The following is a 21,806-nucleotide window of genomic DNA, read 5'->3' on the forward strand; positions in this document are numbered from 1 at the left end:
AACTCTGGATTTGCTTTTAATAGATTATTCATTGTTACTGGGAAATGCTCAAATGCAATACATGTGGTAACAAAGATTGCAGAAGCATCTGACTTTCTCAGCCTGGTAAGTAAGATGGAGCTCCATGCAAGTGTATGATTAATTAGAGCAGTTAAGAGTTTGATTTCCTTCCTCAACTTTGGAGATCCAAACTGTATGGCACTCAGTGCATGAAAGATGACATTTGGTGCCAGGTCAATATGTTGAAGGTCCAGAGGATATCACAAAGTGTATAAATGTAGCCAGTCCACTCTGTGACCACTGAGTTTTCACTTCCAGTCCTGCAAATTTATTGTTGGAGTTTGTTTTTCATTCATGGCTGTTCCCACTGGTTTGTGGTTTGGGCTTCTGGACTTAGCTGTTCTACTTACTTAACTTGCAATCCTTGAGAAGTGTTCTCTGAATATAACAGAAAACCCTGTCCTTGGCACAGAGAGCATGGTCTAATAAACTGCAAACCTGAAGTGACACACCAGCAAAAATAGAACAGTGGATTGTTAAACTAGGTAACTGGACGACAGCTGTATTCGTATTTGGCAATTGGTAGAGAGCTGTACTTACATCCTTAAGGTCTTGCTAGGAATTTATTCCATGATCATAAGAGCTTGGAAAAGACTATTCACATGCAATTCAAGAAAAAATTTGAAGTATTTAATGACTCATGTATGTTAACACTAATGAATGTTAATAAGAATATTGTTCCTTCCTGTGAAATCATAGACTTAGTATGTGATCTATGTGATCTGATGGTAAGAAATAGAAGAGCATAGGAGTTATTTGAGTTATTTGGGTTACGTTCACCTTTAACAGACACCGACTAACCCTGTGGAGATTCCACCCCCCCCCTACCTGTTATGTTGAATTTCCATGCAGGATTCACTGTTGACAGCTTTTGAGACTTTTTGAAGTGCTTAGAAGAGAACAAGCCAGTACATGCTAACTTAAAAAATGATCTTAAAAAATCCACACTGTAGGTCTTTGTAAAGGAATTATATATTTGAGATCCAGGCCTGGCCTTGTGTAGGGCCTGTGTCCAGGGCACTAGGGCCTCAATTCTTCTGATGTTATTACACTAACATGAGAGACTTGTAAAAACCAAGCACAGTCATGAATAAATAAATAAAAGATACTAAGATACAATGGAAGCAGCATCTTAGTGTGCCGAGCTAACAACATGAAACCAAATGCATTGGGTGTTCTCTTTAGCACTGATGTGAAGATCTGTATTTCATACCATAGCTGTAAGGTTTTTCAGTTTGGGTTTTTTTTTTTTTTTTTTTTTTTTTTTTCCCCTCTGATCATGAAAACATTGAGTGCTAATTTGTTTGAGGTTTTCCATTCATTTTGCTGTTTAAGTGTATCAGCTGTGCTGTAGACTTTAGGGTTCCCCCCCCCCCCCCATAAGTTTAAATACATTAGGTAGGTGTAGGTTTTGAGGTTTCTGTGTCTATAAAACAGTTTCATGCAACTGCTGGTACTTCATCAACTAAGTTGAAATGTGAGTGGTTAGAAACCCAATGTTAGGACCAATGACAGTACATCCAAGTAGAATATCAGTGTCCTTTACAGTTCTGCCTCTTACAGAAGGAGTTTTTCATGTCACAATTGTAAATACAATTTACAGCACAGTGACTACTGTCTTACTTTAAATGGCAGTTTCGTAAATAGGTTTGCCTGAAGCATTTTAACACCAAAATTTTAACACATAATTGTCTTGTGTTTGGCTTTTATGTAATGTTTTCCCACAATTTAATCATTAGCGAGTCAAGTCCCTTTTTTACTTCAGTGGTCCTTCCCACTGGATCTTTCCCTCCATTGGTCTATTTTGATTTTCTTTTTAAACTTTTGTTTCACTGTGTGTCTGTCCCTTTCCTGTTCCTTTTCCTGTGGTCCTCTTTTCATTTCCTTGCTGCTGTCTTCCTCCTATTCTTGTTCTCCTCAGGAGTGTTTTCCATGTTCCCTTTGTCTTCCTTCTTTTTGCATTTGTTTTTAAGACACTGAGATCCCTAGTGAAAGACATTTTAGGGATACAACTTCGGGATCTAAGAGCTAGTCATTCGGAAAGGTAACTGAGCACAGGAACCCCCTAACTAATCTCTGTGCGCTTTGCATGCTCACTGCTGTGTTCCACCTGCTGTTCTTTTTGACAAGATACTGCAGAATAGACTTGTGAAATCTTGCTAGCGGGGAGCAAAGGGCTACTCAAAAAATTGCCCTTTGTAACAGGATGTTGTCCTGAGCTCCCACCCATACCTTTTGCCAAGTACACTTTGGGAATTCCTGTAGTTGGGGCTCTGTGGTCTGAAAATTCCCATCTGGTTAGTGACTGTGTGCTTTCCCAAAGCTCTCTCTTATTTTTCATCTTGCAATAGGTAAAGGATAAAAGGTTTCTTGCTTCTTCAGGCAGCCTAGTGACTCCTGATGCACATGGTAGGACGTGGAAGGTGTTTGCTGAATGTGTTCTAGTGACCATTGACTAGAAGTTGCCACTTTCATGGCTTGTAGGAGTTCTTGATTTAAGGGACACATAGAATTTAAATGCTGCTTTGCCGCGACTTGCTTAACCAATGCTATAGCACTAGCATAGCCAAGGAGAGAGTCAGGAATGCGTAACAAGTCCTGAGCTTTTTTTTCCCCTGCCTTCTGTTCACTCCATATCATTACTAATAAAAGCTGAGCATCCTTTGTGCTTCCTCAGCTTTTTTTTCAAGTTTCAGTTTCCATTTTCTTTCTTTGAAGCACAGAAAAGAGCAAAAGTACATAAACAAAACTTCATACTCAAGCCAAAATGCCATAGACACAGTTGAATAGTAGTCAGTTAGGAATTTTAAGAGGAGCTTTTCTATGAATATTTAATTACTACATTAACCGAGCAAATAAAGAACATGCTATTAATATTCATACTGTGTTAGCAGTGCTTCAAAGGAATTTAATAGGTTTTATAGTTCATACAGCATCCTATGCGTTGTGTAGGCCTTCAGAGAATGCCCACATCTAGTAAGCTAATAACACTATAGATCTCCCTAGCTATACCTTAATTCTCTGAATTAAGAAATGTCTGTTGTTCTTTGCATAGCACATTTCTTAGTAAAATTCTTAATAGTTATGTAATGGTACCAGTCTTGCATGTTTTGTAACCCAAAAATGGTTCTTAAGCAACTATGCAAAGAGCCAAGGTATAGGCTCTAAGCTGCTGAGATACTGATAATGAGCCTGCCTCTTCCAGAACTCAGTGTGGTGTCTCCTCCATCTTTATTAGTGTATCTGCTTTGTGACCTTTTGGAGAGCAAAGTTAGGTGGTATTTAATATTTGACTTGTTTGCTCCTGCTTAGAGCTTTAAAAATATTGATCATCCGAATGATGGAGGTGGTTTGCAGAACAAGAGGCCAGATGCAGAACCTAAAACTGAATTCCTTTGCTGTGAGTGACATGTTCTTCCTGTGTGTGTTAGTTTCTTTTTAAAATGTAATTTGCAAGTTAATATGTTTTATCTAAGAGTGAGAAAAAGAATAATGCTTACTTGTGTTTTGACACAAAACCAAAAAAGTCTCTGGAGACAGCCTTGTAGCTTTCATTGCTTACTGAAAATAGGAGCACTCATCCTTGCGCATTGCCTTGGTCTTTAAATTCCTTATGGTCCTTTTGCATTGCCTACCCTCAGTAAGGCTCCGATTTAAAGATCTTCACAAGAAAAGTGGCATGCATAGGAACAACAGAAATGTTAAAACTTCTATTCTTGACTCTGTATTGCTCTTTTCCTTCTTGCTGGCTTAGGAAAAGACATTAATAGATGTTGAATTAAGACTTCCTCAGTGGGTCTGTACTTCATTCACTTAGAAATCCTTCCAGCTATTTTTTACTGCATATAGTGATAATTACTCCTGTTGGCAGAGCAGAACTAATCTGATCTGCTTTGGCTGCTGAAATCTGTGAAGGAGCCAGGAATGATTTCTGTGTTGAATTGTTAACCCTGAACGTACAATTTCGTCAGTACCCCAGTGGGCCCCTGCTTTGTGTGAGTACCTAGTAATCTGGTGTTAATGAACATACAGATATTTAAAAAAAAAAAAATAGTAATCTAATAGAGGTATAACATGCTCCTGTTTTGGTAACCGTGCTTTTGGGATTGGTCTGTCAAAGATGGCATGTGTCGGGGAACTGTCCAGCCTGGTTTATGGAAAGGAGTCCTTGATACATGAGCAGCTGTTTCTCTAAGTACCTAATTTTCTTCCTTTATTGGATGTGGCTGAAAGAACTTAAAGGAAGCTAGACAGTTCCTGTGCACACACATTATGTAGGAGCTGATGAAACCATTGGGTTTGTATCTCTAGTTACTGTTGCTTTTCTATGTATATAGGTTTAAGGTACAACTTTGGTCTTGCTGCTGCGTAGCTGCGCTGTGGTCACAGCATCTTCATTTTGTGGCTACAAGAGGTGATGGTGCTGTTCGGTCACAGTAAGGAGTTCCTGGATATCTCTCTTAGATTTGGACTTTGCAGGATTCAAACAGTGTTAGTGTGGAATTTATGTTACTGCAACAATTGTTGCAACAAATACTGAAACAAGGGAGAAGAGAAAAATCTGCAACCCTCAGGGCATTAAGCAACTTCTTTGAAGGAAACTTTGAGGAGACAAGCTCTCTTTCAGTGCTTTCTTTGACTGAAACAACTTGCACATATCAATCTTGGTGACAGAATGTAGAAAAGCAATTCTTCCAGTTAAATCCATTATGGCAATTTTCAGATTTCTCCTTGTGCTCGAGAGGTATAACTGCGTTATTTTCCTTTTTGTGTATATTCTCAGGAACAGAGTGGAAATCAAAATGAGATATTCCCAACTAATCTGTTCTCATCAGCATCCCAAAAATGGACAGGAAAGGTCAGGAGCCCATGTTTTGCAGTAAGCGCTGAGGTGTAGGAAGAGCATGTAAGTGTTATGGCAATGGTCTGTTCCTCTTCTATTCTTCTGCCTTCTATTCTTGTGTAATTCTGCTTTTCTAAGACCATAAACAACTAAAAGAAATATCTCCCATCTTCACAAGCCTGTATGTGCCTCCTTGCATGTAACATCAGTACTTCACAAATTAAAAGAAAGTGACTTTGCCTTCTGAGATGCGTGAATGGAAGCCAAATTTGCTCATCTGATTACTTCCCTTTTATATACTTGTTTTGAATGTCTGGCCTTTCCTCAACTATTTTTGTCATAAAATGCTTGCTGTTACATAAAATCCCACCATTTTTTGTTTATGCCTATAAGGCTGTTTAAAGACAAGGCAAAAGTGGTGCCATTTAGAAGAGGAATAGGAGGGGAAGATTTCTGGACTTTCCCTGATTGACATGCCTTATTTCTCCCACAGGAGGCAAAGTGGATTTAGTGGACAATTGGCTAAGCAGAATACTACTTTTTTTATGTTTTTACTCTTTCGTCATAGCTTCTACGTGATGGTGGCTAGGAGCGACTGGCCTCAGTTCTTGTGCAGTTACTGGGATCCTCCTGAAGTCTGTGCGGGGCCGTCAATGCAACATGCAAAAAAAGCCTGGAAAATGCGGTGACAAAAGGATGGGTATACAATGTCAGCAAAAGTGAATCAAATCACACTGGAAAAAAAACCCCAAAACATCTTCCCTGACATAGTGACAGTGATCCATTTTGTTTTTAATACCACTTTATAGTCTAGCGTCTATTTAGACTGTCTCAGATGCTCAGGCTTCAGTATGTTCTCTAGTTTGTCCTAAATGCAGTAAGAATGTCTGTTGATCCAGATAGAAGTATAAGGAAACTGCCAGCTACCCAAGCTTTCTTCCTTGCTTGTGACTAAATCACCATAATAAAAAGGAGGTGGAAGTTGAAATAAATACAAGTAGCTGTTTTTTCCACTATTGGTAATTAAAAAAAAAAAAAGTAAGTTGAAAGTAGTTTAGAATTCTTGTCTTTCCTAAATACTTGCTATTTCTTGGCCTTTCAGTTTTCACTCACCTGACTGGTGTTGCTATGTTGGAATTTCATATAAATGTCTCACGGCAGAATTTGATCTTCAGAGCTCTTTGTGTTGGTCTCTGAACACCCTTAAAAGTGCTTGTAGTACAAAAGGTATATCTAGATACTGAATATTATGGTCTGTACCAAACAGACCTTTATTCCATTGAAGTACTTGAGTGCTAAAATATATTTTCTGAGAAATACCATTAAAGTTATATGAATAGAGGATACATGAAATTGATTTTTTTTTTTTTCTTCTTTTTTCTTTTGCATTTCATCTTTCACTTCATTAGAGGCCTGGTGAGAGAAATCCCTCTTCCCTGTGGGCAGCTGTAGTCCTGCCTGTGCTTTTTGTGTCTAATTAGTAATTTCTATTCAGTACCCTTTGTAAAATATTTCTATACATTTTTGTCAGCACACATAACCATGTACTGTGTTGAAAAAGCCTCAAATAAATGTTTCTTTTTGTGTGAAGTGGCAAATGTAGAAAACAGCATGCTTTTTCTGTGTAGCTTAGTATAATTTGGTTTGCCCACTCACTTCTGCTTTTAAGTTCAGACAAATACAGTTCCAGTTATATAAACCATAGCCGCTTTTTTAGGTGGTAGACTTTTTTTTTCTCTGCAAACTTGCTCTTCATTTCAATAAATGTTGTGTTAATGCCTCTTACAAAATGAAATTTAGTGCAGAATGGACCAGAGCCCACTAAAACTCTAATCTGTTCCATAAAAATTGTGTTTTATCACAAGAGTAGTACCATTTCAGTAGCCCTGACAATGACAACATTATTGGTTTGTAGTAGTGTGGCTACTTATGCTGTGAAACATTAGGGTGCTTTAGGAATGTCTTGATAATCTACAGATGTTAATACTGAAAATTGTTCTCAGGGTCCTGAACCCCAATGGGTTGTGATATTATCGATCTGTCTCTGGGTGCGGGGTGTGCTCTCCTCTCATGGTGTACCTGGAGATGAGCCAGATATAAGCCTTTACTTTCAAAAGTGTGAACTTTTTTCAGCTTCATGGCATATACTACCCTACTGCAGTATTTTTACTGATCTGCGTATTAAGAATTCTGGACTGCTGCCTCCTAATATAGCCGTGTAATTTAAAAAAAAAAAAAAAAAGAGACAACATTAACTTTTTCAAAGGATTGTTTTTAAGTTATGTTATCTTTTAATGAAAAGAAACCAGTTCTTGTACTGAAAGACAACATTTCCTGTGGAGGAGACTTTTGGAGATCAGACCAAGTGAGAGATGTCTAGCTCTCCTTGCATCTCTAAGAGAACTGGGTACTCAGCTGCTCTTTATGCCTTTAACGATCTCCCTTGTGGTGTGCCGAAGTATAATGTTTTGCTTTTGAAAAAGAAATGGAATCATGTAGTAGGTTTCCAAATATCCTGAGGACTGTGCTTACTAATGAGAGACTGCAGACTGATGGTGCCTTTTTCTTATTGCCAGCAAGGATGGTTGTCTTTTATAGAACTTCCCAGATTTTAGATGTACACTCTTTTTTTAATTTGGAGGTTTCTTTTACTAATTTGTACTTCTTCGTACAATAACCACAGCGATAAAAATCTTTGTTTTCATTGAGGAAGATTGTTTCTTTAGATGATTGCAATATAAAGTTTTGGAAATATTTCTGAAAGTTTTCTGGGTAGTATAATCAAATAACTTTTCCAAAACATGAGTAGCATATAATGAGTTCTTAAAACTTCTTTTTTTTTTTCTCATATATTTTATTGCAAAATGAGTGCATATAAATATGAACACATTTTGGTTTTAGTACTCTCACAGTTTTATCCTTATAGCTACTGCGGTTAGCTTAATAGTTTAATAATAAGCCTTTCATTTTGCAAGAGAAAATTGATGGATACCGAATCATTAGATGCCCAGCTAAACTCACTAAGCAGTCTTTGAACTAGCAGGGGGGTTAGACTATTTTGTCAGGAGGCCTGTTCTGCTAAAGGCACCATTTGGCACATACTCATTGATGATGTGGTCCCATCTCAAGTGCAGGTAGATTTGACAAATGCTTAGTCTGTGGTTTCTAGAGCCTACAAGAAATGTAATGGAACTGCTGTGTTGTCATATGGTTATTGAATATTAGATTATAATTATGTCAAATCTGTTTAATATATGATACATGTTAAAGTGCACTTTACCACTTAATGAATTAGTGAGTATTTAAAAAAAGGGTGTGGGGAATTAGATTCTTCTTTGGTCTCTCTGTTAGAATATTCCAAAGAATTTAATTCATTACTTACTGTGTAGATACTTTTAACATTTCCTTTAAAACATGTTGGCTAAAGGAAACTTAATTTCTTGTAATATGCTCTCCCATCTATTTGCATATAATTCATAGTAATGATAAATTTAAACACAAAAGGCTGATGTCACAAAATTCTGACCAAATTTGAAGTGACTGATAAATCTTTCTTTTAGCTATATTAAGAAACTAAATGCAACTCACTAAAATGCTCTGTAGGAAATCTAGGCCAGATTTTAGGCCTATGACATCTCCTGTCTCTCCCTTAACTTCTTGCTCTTTTTAGAGGTAAACAACTTAATGCAGCTGTAAGCTTTCTTTGCACTGGCAGACTTCAGCACTAACTAATCTAAACTCAAAACTTAGGTTTTAAAAAGGCAGCTGAGTTTTCCAGTGAGGAAAAAATTTGTCAGTGGATGTGAGAATTTCAACGTAAGAAAGTAAATAGGTATTCAAGTTGAATCAGTATTCTGCATTGGACGAACCTAGTGGCCCTTGATGGCTTTTAAGAAAAATAATAAAAAACCTGGGGAAAAATATATATCAGAAAACCAATGATCACTTTGTATGTGCCATCTTGTTTTTAAAGCTGTGGGCTCCCAAACCAGCCCATCTTCTGGTTCTTTCTGTGAGTGTCATGGTGGAAGAAGCACATATGTTTTACATCTCTTAGCCTTATAACCTTGTAATTTTGACTTGAAAATTATAATCTTTGCAAAACCAGAGAAGCTTGTGATATTGACTAAGCAAGTTAGACTCATTTTTCAAATTTCACTACGCATAAAAGCAGTCCAGCATAAATGCAGCATTGTCTCCGAGCAGCCCAGTATGTAGCCTAGCACCAGCTGCCCCATGTGAGCTGGGAGCATGTACAGATGGGGCTATTTGGAGTGGAGGGAATGGTGGAGCCTACAGCTCCACCTCGTAATCTGTGGCCCCTTACACTTGATGTGGCAGTTGTCAGTCACAGATGCCTTCCCGGGAGCTTCGGCTTGTGCAGGGATTGCTTTTGTGATGCTTTGTGATGAGTTTGTCAGCTGTTGTCTTGATGTCCACAACCATCTACTAGACTTGTCTGCTCTTGAAGCTTCTCTTCTTGAATCAGGGCTTTCACATGTGTAACCTTGCTGTGAATCTGATGTATCAGGTGCTCTGCTTTTTCTGTGTCTGGCTGGTTAGTTCTAAGACATGAAGTAGGGCTCCCTGTTGAATTTGATATTTTGTTGTGTGATGCTGAAGGTAAAGCAGTGACATATTTTGGCTGAGTAAGCAATTTGGGTATTTATTACTTTGCACTCAGGAGAAGTATGGCTGTGACAGTATTAATATCAAAATACTGCTTTTATAAACAACATTAAGTTGGAACATACAGCAGTTCTATAATCTGTCCTAATGTAAATGATCCTCATTCTTATGAATCCACTATAAGATGGAGAACTCTAGGAACTCAGTTTTAATACTGAGTTGCTGTGTCGGTACTTTTAAAATGCATATTCAAAGCACAGTGCTGGGTCATTTGAAATACTGTTGCTTATAAATGCCATATTTGCTTTTGAACTGTACTGCATAGTGGATTGTAAGAATCTACAACAGCATCTTCATGGAGCTAATGTCCTCGTAAGGTACTAGTACCTTATGGTGCTAACCATTATCAAGAATGGAATTTGCACTTTTTAGCTAACCCTCTTTAATTACTGCAATGCTATTGGTAGTTACTGTGTTTTGTACTGGTAAGGTCTTTCAAAAAATAGTCTACAAGAAAATGCATTAAAAGCCTTATAAGGAGAGTATTGTGGCAGAAGCTTTATTCTTTTCTAGACTCAGATGATCATTGCATGTGGATAACTTCAAGAGAAATAGCCTTTAATTCAGTACAGAAATCAAGGTGGTTTGAGGATCTTAAATCTCCACAAGATGAATTGTAAATGACTTCTCAATTGCAAATCTCATCCGCTCCTGTGTTCCAGACGGAGAATATGTATTCATAATGTCTTTAGTGTGTTAAAACAGTGCACGTGTATTCATTAAACATTCAGACTAGACTTTTATCTTAACAGCTGAAGACACTTGATGTATACATGAAGAATAACTTTCTCATATTAATATACTTTAATTAAGGTAACTTTGTTTAGTTATATGCTGTCTGTAGAGAACCGAAAAGTAAGTCTGTATTTAGACTAATTTGTATCTAGTAGCATATTGTCATTTCTCTTTGTTTACATAAAAAGAGAGAAAATAGTTTCTGTTCACAAAGTATCTACTCAGAATTTGATTAATGCTTTTGAGTCTGAAGGGAACTTTTATGGCTGAATTAGAACCTTAGAACCAGTGGAAGATCACAGCATAGTGGAAGTGCGGACTTGCAAATAATTGTATTGGTGAATTTTGTAATGTATTTGTGACCAAAGTGAGAACAAAAGTTGACACACTTGATGCTTAGTATTTTTGTTTTCTTTCCCCTAGTTTCTTTGCTTGAAGAATATAAGGACTTTTCTTTCGGCATGTTGTGAAATATTTGGGATGAAGAAAAGTGAACTTTTTGAAGCATTTGATTTGTTTGATGTGAGAGATTTTGGAAAGGTAAGGATCCTTTTAATTATATCCTGAGTAACACCTGTGTTCTGCTACTTGAGTATAGAAGACTTTCATGGTAGATATAGTGTAGAAGTTGTGACTAATGGATAAGTGTTCATTAGTAAAAAAACAGTGGGAAAGAATTAAGAAAGCAGAAGAATTAGATTTACATTGGAGGGGCTAATAAAGGGCAGGGAAAAATCCCTGGTAGGAAAGTTCTGAAGGTGTGAAAAGCATAGATAAGTTAAAAAAAAAATGGCTTGAAAGATGCTGAGTTAAAGGTAAACTAAATGTGTGAAGATGGCAAACTGTGGGCGAGTGCTGTCTGGTGATATCATTTTTGACATAAATAGTGTGGAATCAGAAACCCTGGGCTTATACATTTTAAGACCACATGGTACAGAGCATGTTTCATTAGTCTCAAGTGCTCAAAATTTACTCATATATCTGCCCTTTGAAATTTTTTTTTTTTACAATTAGTTTTAAAATCTGTTGTTTTTTCTAACCTGCTGTAAAGCTCAGATACAGCTATGGTGGGTTAATGTGACTGTTCTACTTTACACAGCCTGAAGTATATTCTGTAAGCCTCTGATTAGTTATTCTATATATAAAGGCTTTTTCCAGTCTATTGTTCACAACCTCCTACATATCTGTTTGATCTGTCATTGCCAGCATATGTTCAGTTCAACTTTGGTTTCTGTTTTTGAGTCATAGGGTATCATTACCCTAATTTCACAGGAAAAGGTCTGAAAATTACCTAAAGTAGCACCCAAAATAGTTATTTATTCAAATTTAGTATATTTCAAGCATTATTCCTTTTTTTAATGAGATTATAATTTTACTACTTCATTTTTATGCACTGCTCTTTTTATAAGTAGACATAGAGGTAAAGATGATGTAAGAGTGCAAGCGTGAATCAGGGCTGCGATATGACTGAGTGTTTGAAATGGTTCAGTGATTACTGTTAACCAAAATATCTAATTATTTTTCTGAATCTTTTGTCTGGTTTTAAGTCCTTTGAGTATAAATTAGATAAACCTGGTAATTCCACTTGTTTAGTTATGCTGAACATCTTTTGTCCTCATAAATCATATTTAAGACAAAGCTTCTACTGTGTTTGTTGCCACAGTATAGCACGAATAGACTAATTATTCCTGGTACTGGTATTTCAGCTTTAGTGATGGTGATAGTGCTTACAAGCAATGGTTTCTCTAGTCTTGGCCTCTTTAGTGGCCTTTGTCACCTTTCTTGGAAAGCTACCAGGTAAAAATGCAGTGACAAATTTTAAAGACACTGGTGTGTGGGATTCTTTAATGAGGCTAACTATGTGCAAGGTAACAGGTGCTTGTGCAGAGGTGGAGATGCTAAATTGAACAAGCCTGTGCAATCCTTGCAGTAGCTGCGTTGGGCATGTTTTTAGGTGCATAATGGCTCTGCTGTTCAGCTGTTTCCATTGCGTGCTCCTGTGGAAGCTTGCCACACACAGGTGGAGGTTGCAATATGCTGTATTTAGATAGGCTGATCTATGTATTTTACTAGCCTCTGCAAATGAACATGTAGTCAGCTTCCTAAAGCAGTTGGTGAGCTTGAGGCCATTAAGAAAGTGGAGGGGAAATTTACAACTGTATTAAAATGTATAGCTAGCCTTACGCTGAGTTATTTCTGTGGTTTTAAGTGTATTGTTTGTACAGTTAGCTGAGAATATCTGTAAAGTGGCATGGGAATTTCAGTTGCATATCTGATATGCAATTACTTATTACTTCGGAAATACTGATTGCTAGTAGCAGCGGTGAGAATAAGAAAGCTTATATTTTTCAAGTTGTTCTTTGCTTCTCAACTTTCCCCTTCATTGTTTTTTTTCCTATAAATAACAACTCGAATATAGTCCTAAATCTCTAGCCTTCTTGAAGTTGTATATATGGAAAAGGCCAAAAAAACAGTGCTGCAGATTTTTCCTGCTACTGCAACCAAGTCATTCTGCAGTTTCTAAAAGAATTATTTGAACTGCTCTCCCTAAATGTGTACAAAATATGAATGATCTTAAAATGATTACAGGCACAAACAGAAAGAATAATATGGCTTAGAAACACTGTTTTCCAAACTGTTGACCAAATAGATGAGTATGTGCAATATCCCTAGCCTCTAACACATTTGAACGTACTGGAAGCTGTCTTGAGATCTCAGAAGCTGGCAAGTACTTATTAGTGGTGAGAGGTAAATCAGTTGTAGCTGAGGTGACTCGATAAGCCTTATATATGACGTACTTCTAAATGCTTCAATTGAATTTATAAAGAAATGATTATTGAATTTGTCATCTTATGATGGAATATTCTGCTTAATATGACAGATTTAAATGACTATTTAAGCATGCTAGTGGAGGGAACAGGAGAAATGTGTCAATTGTAAATGAACAGTGTGCTTTCAAGGAAATAAGATTGAAGGGAAGAATCAGATGAGAGACCTGGTGATGGAAACTGTAATTTTTTTGGAAATACTCTGATCTTTTTCAACTCTTTAAAGACAATGGTAGCAAAACCCTGTGCATGGTAGAAGTAGCAGCTGTACACTGCCTATATAGTCATAAGACTTTTAACAGCCTTGTGAAATACTGGTTACAAAATGTTTGATTTAAGGGTGAAACTTGCATTTAATAGCTAGGGGTAAATGAGCTGTTTCCAGATGCTTTGACATAACGTATGAAAATTTGACTTGAACTTTGTGCTCCACTTTGCAGAGACTCTTTGATCTCAGTGATTAGAGAAAAAGAAGGGTGTATGTGGTGTGGATGGGAATCAGAGGTGAAGCTGAAGTAGCAACACCTAAGTAGAGAATAGGTGAAGAAACAGGGAAGCAGGTAACCCCATGAGTATGTTTTTAATGTGTACATTCTGTATGAATATTGATATCAGCTGTTAACAAGATGAGGGTTTTCTTCTATTTCAAGTAAAATAGCACGGATTTTCTTATTTTTAGACTGACTGTGCTTGAAAAAAGAGGGGCTATATTACACAGAAATAGGAAGGTTCTTAAATCATGCTTTCTAAAACTACATAAAACTTGTTTTTCCTTGAGTTCTACAGTATTCACCCATTCCCACTCACCTTTCTATCAGTAGATTTCATTGTTGCTGCATTAAATTCCTGATGGAGCATGAAATGCCCTCCCACGCACATGGGGTGCCAGACAGTGTTTTCATACGAATTCCATGCTGGAGAGTCATTTCTCACTACTGCAGGGTTGTCAGGTTCTTCCATTCTACCTGTGTGCCAGAATCAACAAAAAATGTTGATACTTGTTCTTTCAGCTCTGTGAGCCCTGCACACTCCTGAACAGCAGTCTTTGCTGTTTGGTACACCACAACAAACTGTTGCTATCCGTATTCTCTGAAGGAAGTTTGCAACTAATGTGTTGCAGAAATGGGAATCTGAGGATTAGTTCCAGTGCCCATTGATGTCAATAGATGCTCCCTGGCCTCAAGAGAGCTGTGTCTGAGGTCCTGTGGGGGAAAACAGTGTCCAGATATTGTCAGAAACAAAACTTTGTGCACTCTGCTTTTAAATATTCTAAGCAATGTATAACTGAGCGCAGAGTGACTTTTATGATATAACATGAACATAGCCACAGACCCCCCCCATACAATACTCAATCATGATTTTTAAAAAAGCAAACAAGGGGATCAAATATCAACTGCTACCAATCAAACAAGTACCTAATTGTTTACAAGCATATAGTATAATGTCTAGTGTAGCTAACTTTCCAGTGACGCTTAAAAGGCTAGTTTATGTAAAAGCAAGCAACTGCTGGGAAAATACTGGGTGCATATACTAAGGTCATGTAGTTTGTGATCATTTTAGTCAGTCTCTTAGTGCAAAGGAAATCGGGGCTATGATGCAGCAGAAAGTCACGCTGAAGTTGAGGATCCCGGTGTGTTGGTATTCCCTCAGGTTTAACAGATTCCAGGAAGATCACGCAGATGTGCATGAGATGCACCAAAATCAACACAGCAAAGAGAAACAGTTTTTATAAAAAGTTATATACCTTTCCAGGAAGAGAGAGGAGGAAAAATTGTTTAGGAAATCTTCAATAAAACTGAAGCAGTTGAGATGAACCTCAGTTGTTTCATGTTTTATTTGGTGAATTTAATGAGTGAGGTAATAGAGCAAAGTATGAGCACTATCACTAATAAAGTCATATTAAAACTGCAGAACAGTGGGGAATGTGCCAAGACATTATGGCATATTTTTGTAAAGATATTAAAATGGATAAAGAGAAATGAGCTGGTAAAAACAAGACTATCGTTAAAACCAGAGCTCTGTATCTTCATTCTCTGAGCTCTTTTAGTGGTAGAATTAAAAAAAACCAAAACCACAACTTAGTGGTTTGCTCAAGAAACTAGCTGTACAATTGCTTTTAGGAGTAGCGTTTTAATGTTTTCAAGTGTTTCAGAGAGATGGACTGGTTTGGGATAAATGACATGTGAACTCCTTCAAGGTGTACTTGTGAATGTGGGAGAATGAAGAAACAGAAGATAAAGACAGGTTTCAGCTTCCTCCTCTGTGGAAATACTTTGGACAAAATGAGCAAGAAACACTAGCCTGTTGCAAAACTGCTGAAATGCTTGGCATGTACGGAAGACCTTACTTGTTAGGTATTATTTCTATTTGTATAGAGTTACATAAAAGTCAAGCGCTCAGTAGCCTCCCTAAAAGCCTCACTTGAATCACAACAAAAGATGACTTCCAGTCCCAAAGAACATAAATCATAGTTTTGGGCAAAGTGATGAAGTGGGTGAAGAAGCAGGATGTATAATGGTATAGCTCATCAGCCACCTTTTTGAAAAGTCCTGGAGAATATATAGAAATAGATTGGCATGGTGGGCCATTACAAACACTAGATAAATTCAGTGTACTTATCTGTAATAATTTGCTGCAGTGGTCATCACCAAAGAGTCTGTACAAATTGCGAGGCATATAACTTCAATAAATTTAAAACCATTAGGTTGAGCTTATAGCTTCTATGTGATCTTACATATATTTAGGCCTGAATATTTCAGGATTATGGTTTTGAATGTTTTGTGACAGGATACTAGTGGACTATCACTTCACTGGTCTTTCCAAATGAATCTTCATGAATTTTCTAAAGATTTGTCATAACTTTTCAAGTTATAATGTTTGCTTCCAGTTGATGAAAATGGTAATGATAATCTTTGTTTTTGACCACATCATAAAGTGTTGAACATACCACAAATATTTGATCATTAATGAAAAATTCTCATTCAGGGAGTGCTTGGGATGTTTTGGAAGTATCAGAAGACCTTGAGTCCTTATATAATGTAGGCTTCTGTTCAGTTTTTCAGCAGATGTGACCAGGTTTGGAAAGTCAAGGTTAATGAGAAACTACTAATATGAGAGAATAAAACCAAGTTTCTGAGCACGTTTCTCTGTTATTAAGATGATCTTGTCCAAATGTGAGGTGTATCTGATTGATGTATCCCGGAGACACTGAACTCGTAGCATTGAATTCTGGTAGCGTGCATTTCTCTTTGAGGTGGAAGAATTTTTGGAGGAAGAGGGCAGTTGAGCTTGAGTAGGTTTAACAGGGCTTAAGACTTACGTCTTCTCACACATTTGTTTATAGAAATATTTTTAAACCTTATTTTTAAACAGGGAATTAATTCCCTGCAGCACTTGCAATACAGGCATTTTGGTAACCAGAAGTTAATGGTGAAGCTGACAACTAAACCCCAAACTTCCTGAATTTATAAATATTGGTCAAAGTAACGCAAATATAAACTATAAATAAAACCAGAAGGCAATAAATGAGTGACTTGTAGCTGAAGTCCATATGAACTTTGAAGAGTTTTGTGTGTATCTTTTTTCTGTGATAGTGAAATTGTTTACCCTTTAAAAAGGGTAGGAAACGTGGTTTTTTGTTTGTTTTTTTCTCCCTCTTTTGTAAAGCCTGGAGACTTCCAAAGAGGAAAAGCATGACAGTTTTCTGTTAGTACAGTGGATAGATGGAAGGGGCGGGGGTGGGGGGGGGGTGGGGAACAGGGGAAGTTGAAATACAATTTGTATAAGCTGCTCCATGTTCTCTCATCCTTGCCGTATAGTTAATTTATAAGAGAATCTCTCTCCCACTTTGACCAAGATTCTCCTGCTCGCTGCCCGGGTTCTCTGCTTGTTCTTCTCTCTGTCTGCTTTGGGATTTTGAGATTCAAATGACATAGGCATAAAATTATCATGTCTGTAGAAACAAAGTATATGGCTATTGCAGCTACCGGGGCCTGTTGGTCATTCTGATATTTCCAGTTACCACATGAAATGGGCTTGACATCAGCCTAAGAAGCCTGTTGCAAATTGTGTTTGAATTTCACAACTTGTTAAAATGCAAGATTGTTTTTTCCACTGAACTTAAAAAGGCTTGGTCCTTGATTTTTGGACCTATGCACTTCTATTTTTGTCATCAATGGTGCAAATTAAATATTTAAGTCAGAGATTGAAATAGGGCTCAGTTGTAGGTTTAAAGGATTTACAGTTTTTACTCACTTAATGATCCTCTGCCTCTTTTGAGTTGGGGGACAGTTGCTTCTGTTGATACTCCTCACGTCTGCTTGTAGGTATTCGATTCTGAGTAAAAAATACCACCACTGTGTAATGAAGGAGATCCCCCCCCACCTTGTTTTTTTCCTGTTAATTCTATTTTATATTTTGGGAGTGGTGAAGGAAAGAAAGAGAACTTGGTGTCACTGCATGGTCTGAGCTCTGGGGAAGACCACCCATTGCACATCAGCCTTTTATTTCCCTAGCCAGGAATTGGGTAAAAGCAACGTAGTAATTTGTTCTAGTTTCCTAACTAATTTCCCAGAGCCTAGGTAGGGAAGGCTTGATCCGATTCATAGAGCTATGAGCTTTAAGGCTTAAAGCAAAGTTACATTAACATCTGTGGCAACAATTAGTGTTTTACCATTAACATTTATTGCTACCCAAACTACCTGGATGTTTTCCTATTTTAATTAATTTTACCTCATGGCAGTCTCAGACTGGACTTTGCATTGAGTTCAGGGCTTGTTTTATGAGAGTATGTTTTTAAGGTGCTCTCCATTTCAGATCTAAATCTGTGATCTTCATTTATATACTAGTTTTCCGTAACAGTACATACTGACATGGTTGACTGCACATACTTTTTTAGACCATTAGAAAAGACTTGTGCAAGTAATGTTCAGGCTTTGCTTTGACTCTTCTTTGTTTAGAATTTATATTAATATTTCTAGGGAGAGAATTTAATGAGTGGTTTGGGCTACACTTTCTGTCTGCTTTTTAAGTCATATTCAAATCTAATGTTTCATTAAGCCCTGTGGACTCAAGTATAGTCTTTTTCCAGGGTTGGGCGGGTTGTTTTGAACACTTGGCTACTCTCGTATCTGAAGAAGTAAGCCACTATAACTATTAAATGATGGTAAGAAATGGAGGTGACAGAGCAGCTTTGGTTATTGTATTTAAATATAAGGTGGTCAAGGACAGCCTTTGTGCTTCTCTGCTGTATTGACATAGTACAATATCTCCAGATTTTTAGGTAATAGGGGACAGCAGGCTGTACAAGGTGCTTTAGTGTTGATGCACTTCGGAATCATAGAATCATAGAATAGTTTGGGTTGGAAGGGACCTTTAAAGGTCATCTAGTCCAACCCCCCTGCAATGAGCAGGGACATCTTCAACTAGATCAGGTTGCTCAGAGCCCCATCCAACCTGACCTTGAACACTTCCAGGGATGGGCCATCTACCACCTCTCTGGGCAACCTGTTCCTGTGTTTCACCACCCTCATTGTAAAAAATTTCTTCCTTATATCTAGTCTAAATCTAACTTCTTTTAGTTTAAAACTATTACCCCTTGTGCTATCGCAGCAGGCCCTGCTAAAAAGTTTGTCCCCATCTTTCTTATAGGCCCCCTTTAAGTATGGAAAGGCTGCAATAACGTCTTCCTGGAGCCTGCTCTTCTCCAGGCTGAACAACCCCAACTCTCTCAGTCTTTCTTCATAGCAGAGGTGCTCCAGCCCTCTGATCATTTTTGTGGCCCTCCTCTGGACCTGCTCCAACAGGTTCATGTCTTTCCTGTACTTGAGGACTCCAGAGCTGGAGGCAGTACTCCCGGTGGGGTCTCACCAGAGCGGAGTAGAGGGGCAGAATCACCTCCTTCAACCTGCTGGCCACGCTTCTTTTGATGCAGCCCAGGATATGGTGGGCCTTCTGGGCTGTGATCACACATGCCTGCTCATGTCCAGCTTTTTATCCACCAGTACTACCAAGTCCTCCTCCACAGGGCTGCCCTCAATCCCTTCATCCCCCAGTCTGTATTGATATTGGGGATTGCCCCAACCCAGGTGCAGGACCTTGCACTTGGCCTTGTTGAACCTCATGAGGTTCACGTGGGCCCACTTCTCAAGCTTGTCCAGGTCCCTCTGGATGGCATCCTGTCCCTCAGGTGTCTCAAATTAATTAGCATGCAAAAAGTGGTCTCCTATTCTTGTTGAAAAATGCATATGCCACCACCTTCCTCTGGATTTAAGGAATGTATCTTCATGATTTATTTGTTGATGCTGTGTTTACTGTAAAAGTATTTATTCAGCTCTTTAATATGTGGCTTATCACTTCTTATGTTTGTTGGACCTTTATGCTCCTTCCTGGTTTTACTTGTCTCTACCTCTTTTTCTTCTGCTGTGTATTTTCTAGTTTTGGATCTATCTGAATCAGCCCATTTGACATATTTCAGTTCTACTTGTCTACTTGAGATTTTAATAAAGGCTATAGAAGAGAATATGAGAAGATCTTTGATAAAAAAAAAAAAGTCTTTCTTTAAATAAGCCGTATGAGGTTATGTTCAAGATACAGTAGGTTGATTATTCAAAAGTAATCCTAAACTGGGCACCTTGTTTAAAATGGGAGATGATTTTGTGTAGGATCTATGTGAGAAAGCATTCAGTTTCTTAGTGGTCTATCCTTAAAAAGTTTTGATTACAACAAACCTAGCTTAATTACTATGATACTGGTAAACCGTTCTTACTAATGTTCAGTGTTGTTCCTCTGCGTGGCCTTTTGTCTGAGCAAGAGACTGACACAAGCAACACTATGAATTACCTAGAACACTTTTTTTTTTTTTGCACTATTACCTGCTTTGCTTATTGTTTCCTGCAGCTCACTTTGAATCTTAGGTGACTGCATCTTGATAAAAATCAAAGATTAGGAGGCAAAGAAGCAGAAACAAACAAGCAAAAAGGATATTAAGAGGTGAGCAAATTGAAGTAGTTATCAGTCCCTATGTTTCTTGCCAAATGTCTTTTTTGCTGTATGCATTAATGATTACAGGCAATTCAATTAACTTGATACATTATCTATGCATAGTCTTAAAATAATAAATTTGGTGACTTTCTTTGCTCTATTCCAATATAAAAAAGTTAGAGAAAGTATAATTGCTAAGTTTGTTTTTTTCCTCCTATTTTTTCCTCAGAATGATTTGAAACAGCTAAACTTCTCTTTTACTGAAAGATGTCTCCTAGCCTATATATATGTGTATATATATAATGAGTTTAAAACATTGCTAAACCTCCACCAGAGAGGTTTGGGCCACTCTTGAACTCTACCCGAGAGGCACAAATTGCAGGCTAAGGAGGTGGTGGCTCAAACCATCTCTTATGCAGTGTTGGGATTTCCTGTGAAGAGTTAGTCAAGCATATGTAAGCATTCTCCAAGACTAGCTGCTAATGACATTGTGGGGCCAAACCCAGGAGTTGTTAGTATGCTGGTGGAAAGCCAGACGGGTGATTTTTATGCTCAGTCTGTAGAGTTCCCCTCTTCATGCAGGCAAGGGGGAGACCACCTGCCAGCTGTTTATGGTTGGTAGTTCTCCTATGTAAAGCAGAAGTGTACTTGAGTGAAAAGTCCCAAATAGTAACATATTTTCAAAGACAGTAGTTGCTGCTTGTTTCTTTGTAAGTATTAAAATTTCAGGGCTTGTTTAGCATGAAGAATGCTTTGGTAGTTAGATTGGTTGTAATTTCATTCACTGCTTTTTCTGTCCAATTTCAATAGAAAGTGAAACCTGCAGTGAATGGTTTGCAGCAGGAAATAACGTTTTGAGTATTTCATAAAACGGAAATAGGTATGAGTTAATGAGAAATGTTTACAAAATGTTAGAGAGCTTTTACTTAACATGTTGGTGACAGGGCTAGAGAGGTGTTTGCTAATAAAGAATTTTGTTCCGCTGTTTTTCATTCCAACACAGTAGTTGTCTTATGAATAAATGTCAGATGCACAGCTACTGCATGCCTTGGAAAAGGATTGATACTTGAAATAGTTTGGTAATGGAAAAATAAGTCGGAAGAGTGTACTCCAACATAGTTATCTATAAATCTGAAAAGCTTATATTGTTTGTAGGTGATTGAAATCACAAAGACTACCTTGCTGGGAAAATTAATGCATCTTTCTCTGCAAACACTAAGTATATTTAGGGAGATGGCTTTTTCTTTTGGTCAAAATATGTTACAGCAGAAATGCTGGATCTTAGGTTTTGGATCTTAAATGTTTTAACTCTGAAGCATGAGATGAGATTTATTTGGAAAAGTTCTATAAAACAGATTGTTTGCATTTTCTTGGCTTTCTTCATGAGATTTCAAAGGTGAAACATTGGTGGTTGAAAACTGAGGATTTAATTTCCAAAATAACCATTCAATAATTAAATCATTCAGTGTAAAATTTTATAATGAATGTCGTAGCTGATAAACTTTGGAACCTGTTTAAAAACAGTTGTAAATAATTACAGTTGTTAAATAAAAAGTAATATTACAGAAGAAGTTAAAAGTACAGTCAAATAAAATGAGTAACAAAAGTGAAATTAAATTACACACTTCAGCTGCTGCTAACCTCTACAAGTAAATCAGTTCTTAGATTTC

General features: G+C 37.5%; 1 protein-coding gene and 1 long non-coding RNA gene across 5 annotated transcripts in view; one reads left to right on the plus strand and one right to left on the minus strand.

Moving 5' to 3' along the window:
• The window catches only part of VAV3 (vav guanine nucleotide exchange factor 3), a 184,368-nt gene that overhangs the window by 22,976 nt on the left and 139,586 nt on the right, over positions 1–21,806 (plus strand). For all 4 annotated transcript variants that reach the window (XM_030032568.2, XM_030032571.2, XM_030032570.2 and 1 more), the window contains exon 2: positions 10,751–10,867. In XM_030032568.2, the coding sequence (XP_029888428.1) occupies positions 10,751–10,867 (117 nt within the window). The remainder of the gene's footprint in view (positions 1–10,750; positions 10,868–21,806) is intronic.
• Positions 3,524–21,145, minus strand: LOC121233688. Its single transcript, XR_005933645.1, has 3 exons — positions 21,136–21,145; positions 19,051–19,060; positions 3,524–4,572 (listed from the first exon to the last, which is right to left on the minus strand). It is a non-coding gene; the product is annotated as an uncharacterized LOC121233688 (long non-coding RNA).

The sequence above is a fragment of the Aquila chrysaetos genome, chromosome 12 (genome assembly GCF_900496995.4).
Source record: "Aquila chrysaetos chrysaetos chromosome 12, bAquChr1.4, whole genome shotgun sequence".
Classification (NCBI taxonomy): Eukaryota; Metazoa; Chordata; class Aves; order Accipitriformes; family Accipitridae; genus Aquila; species Aquila chrysaetos.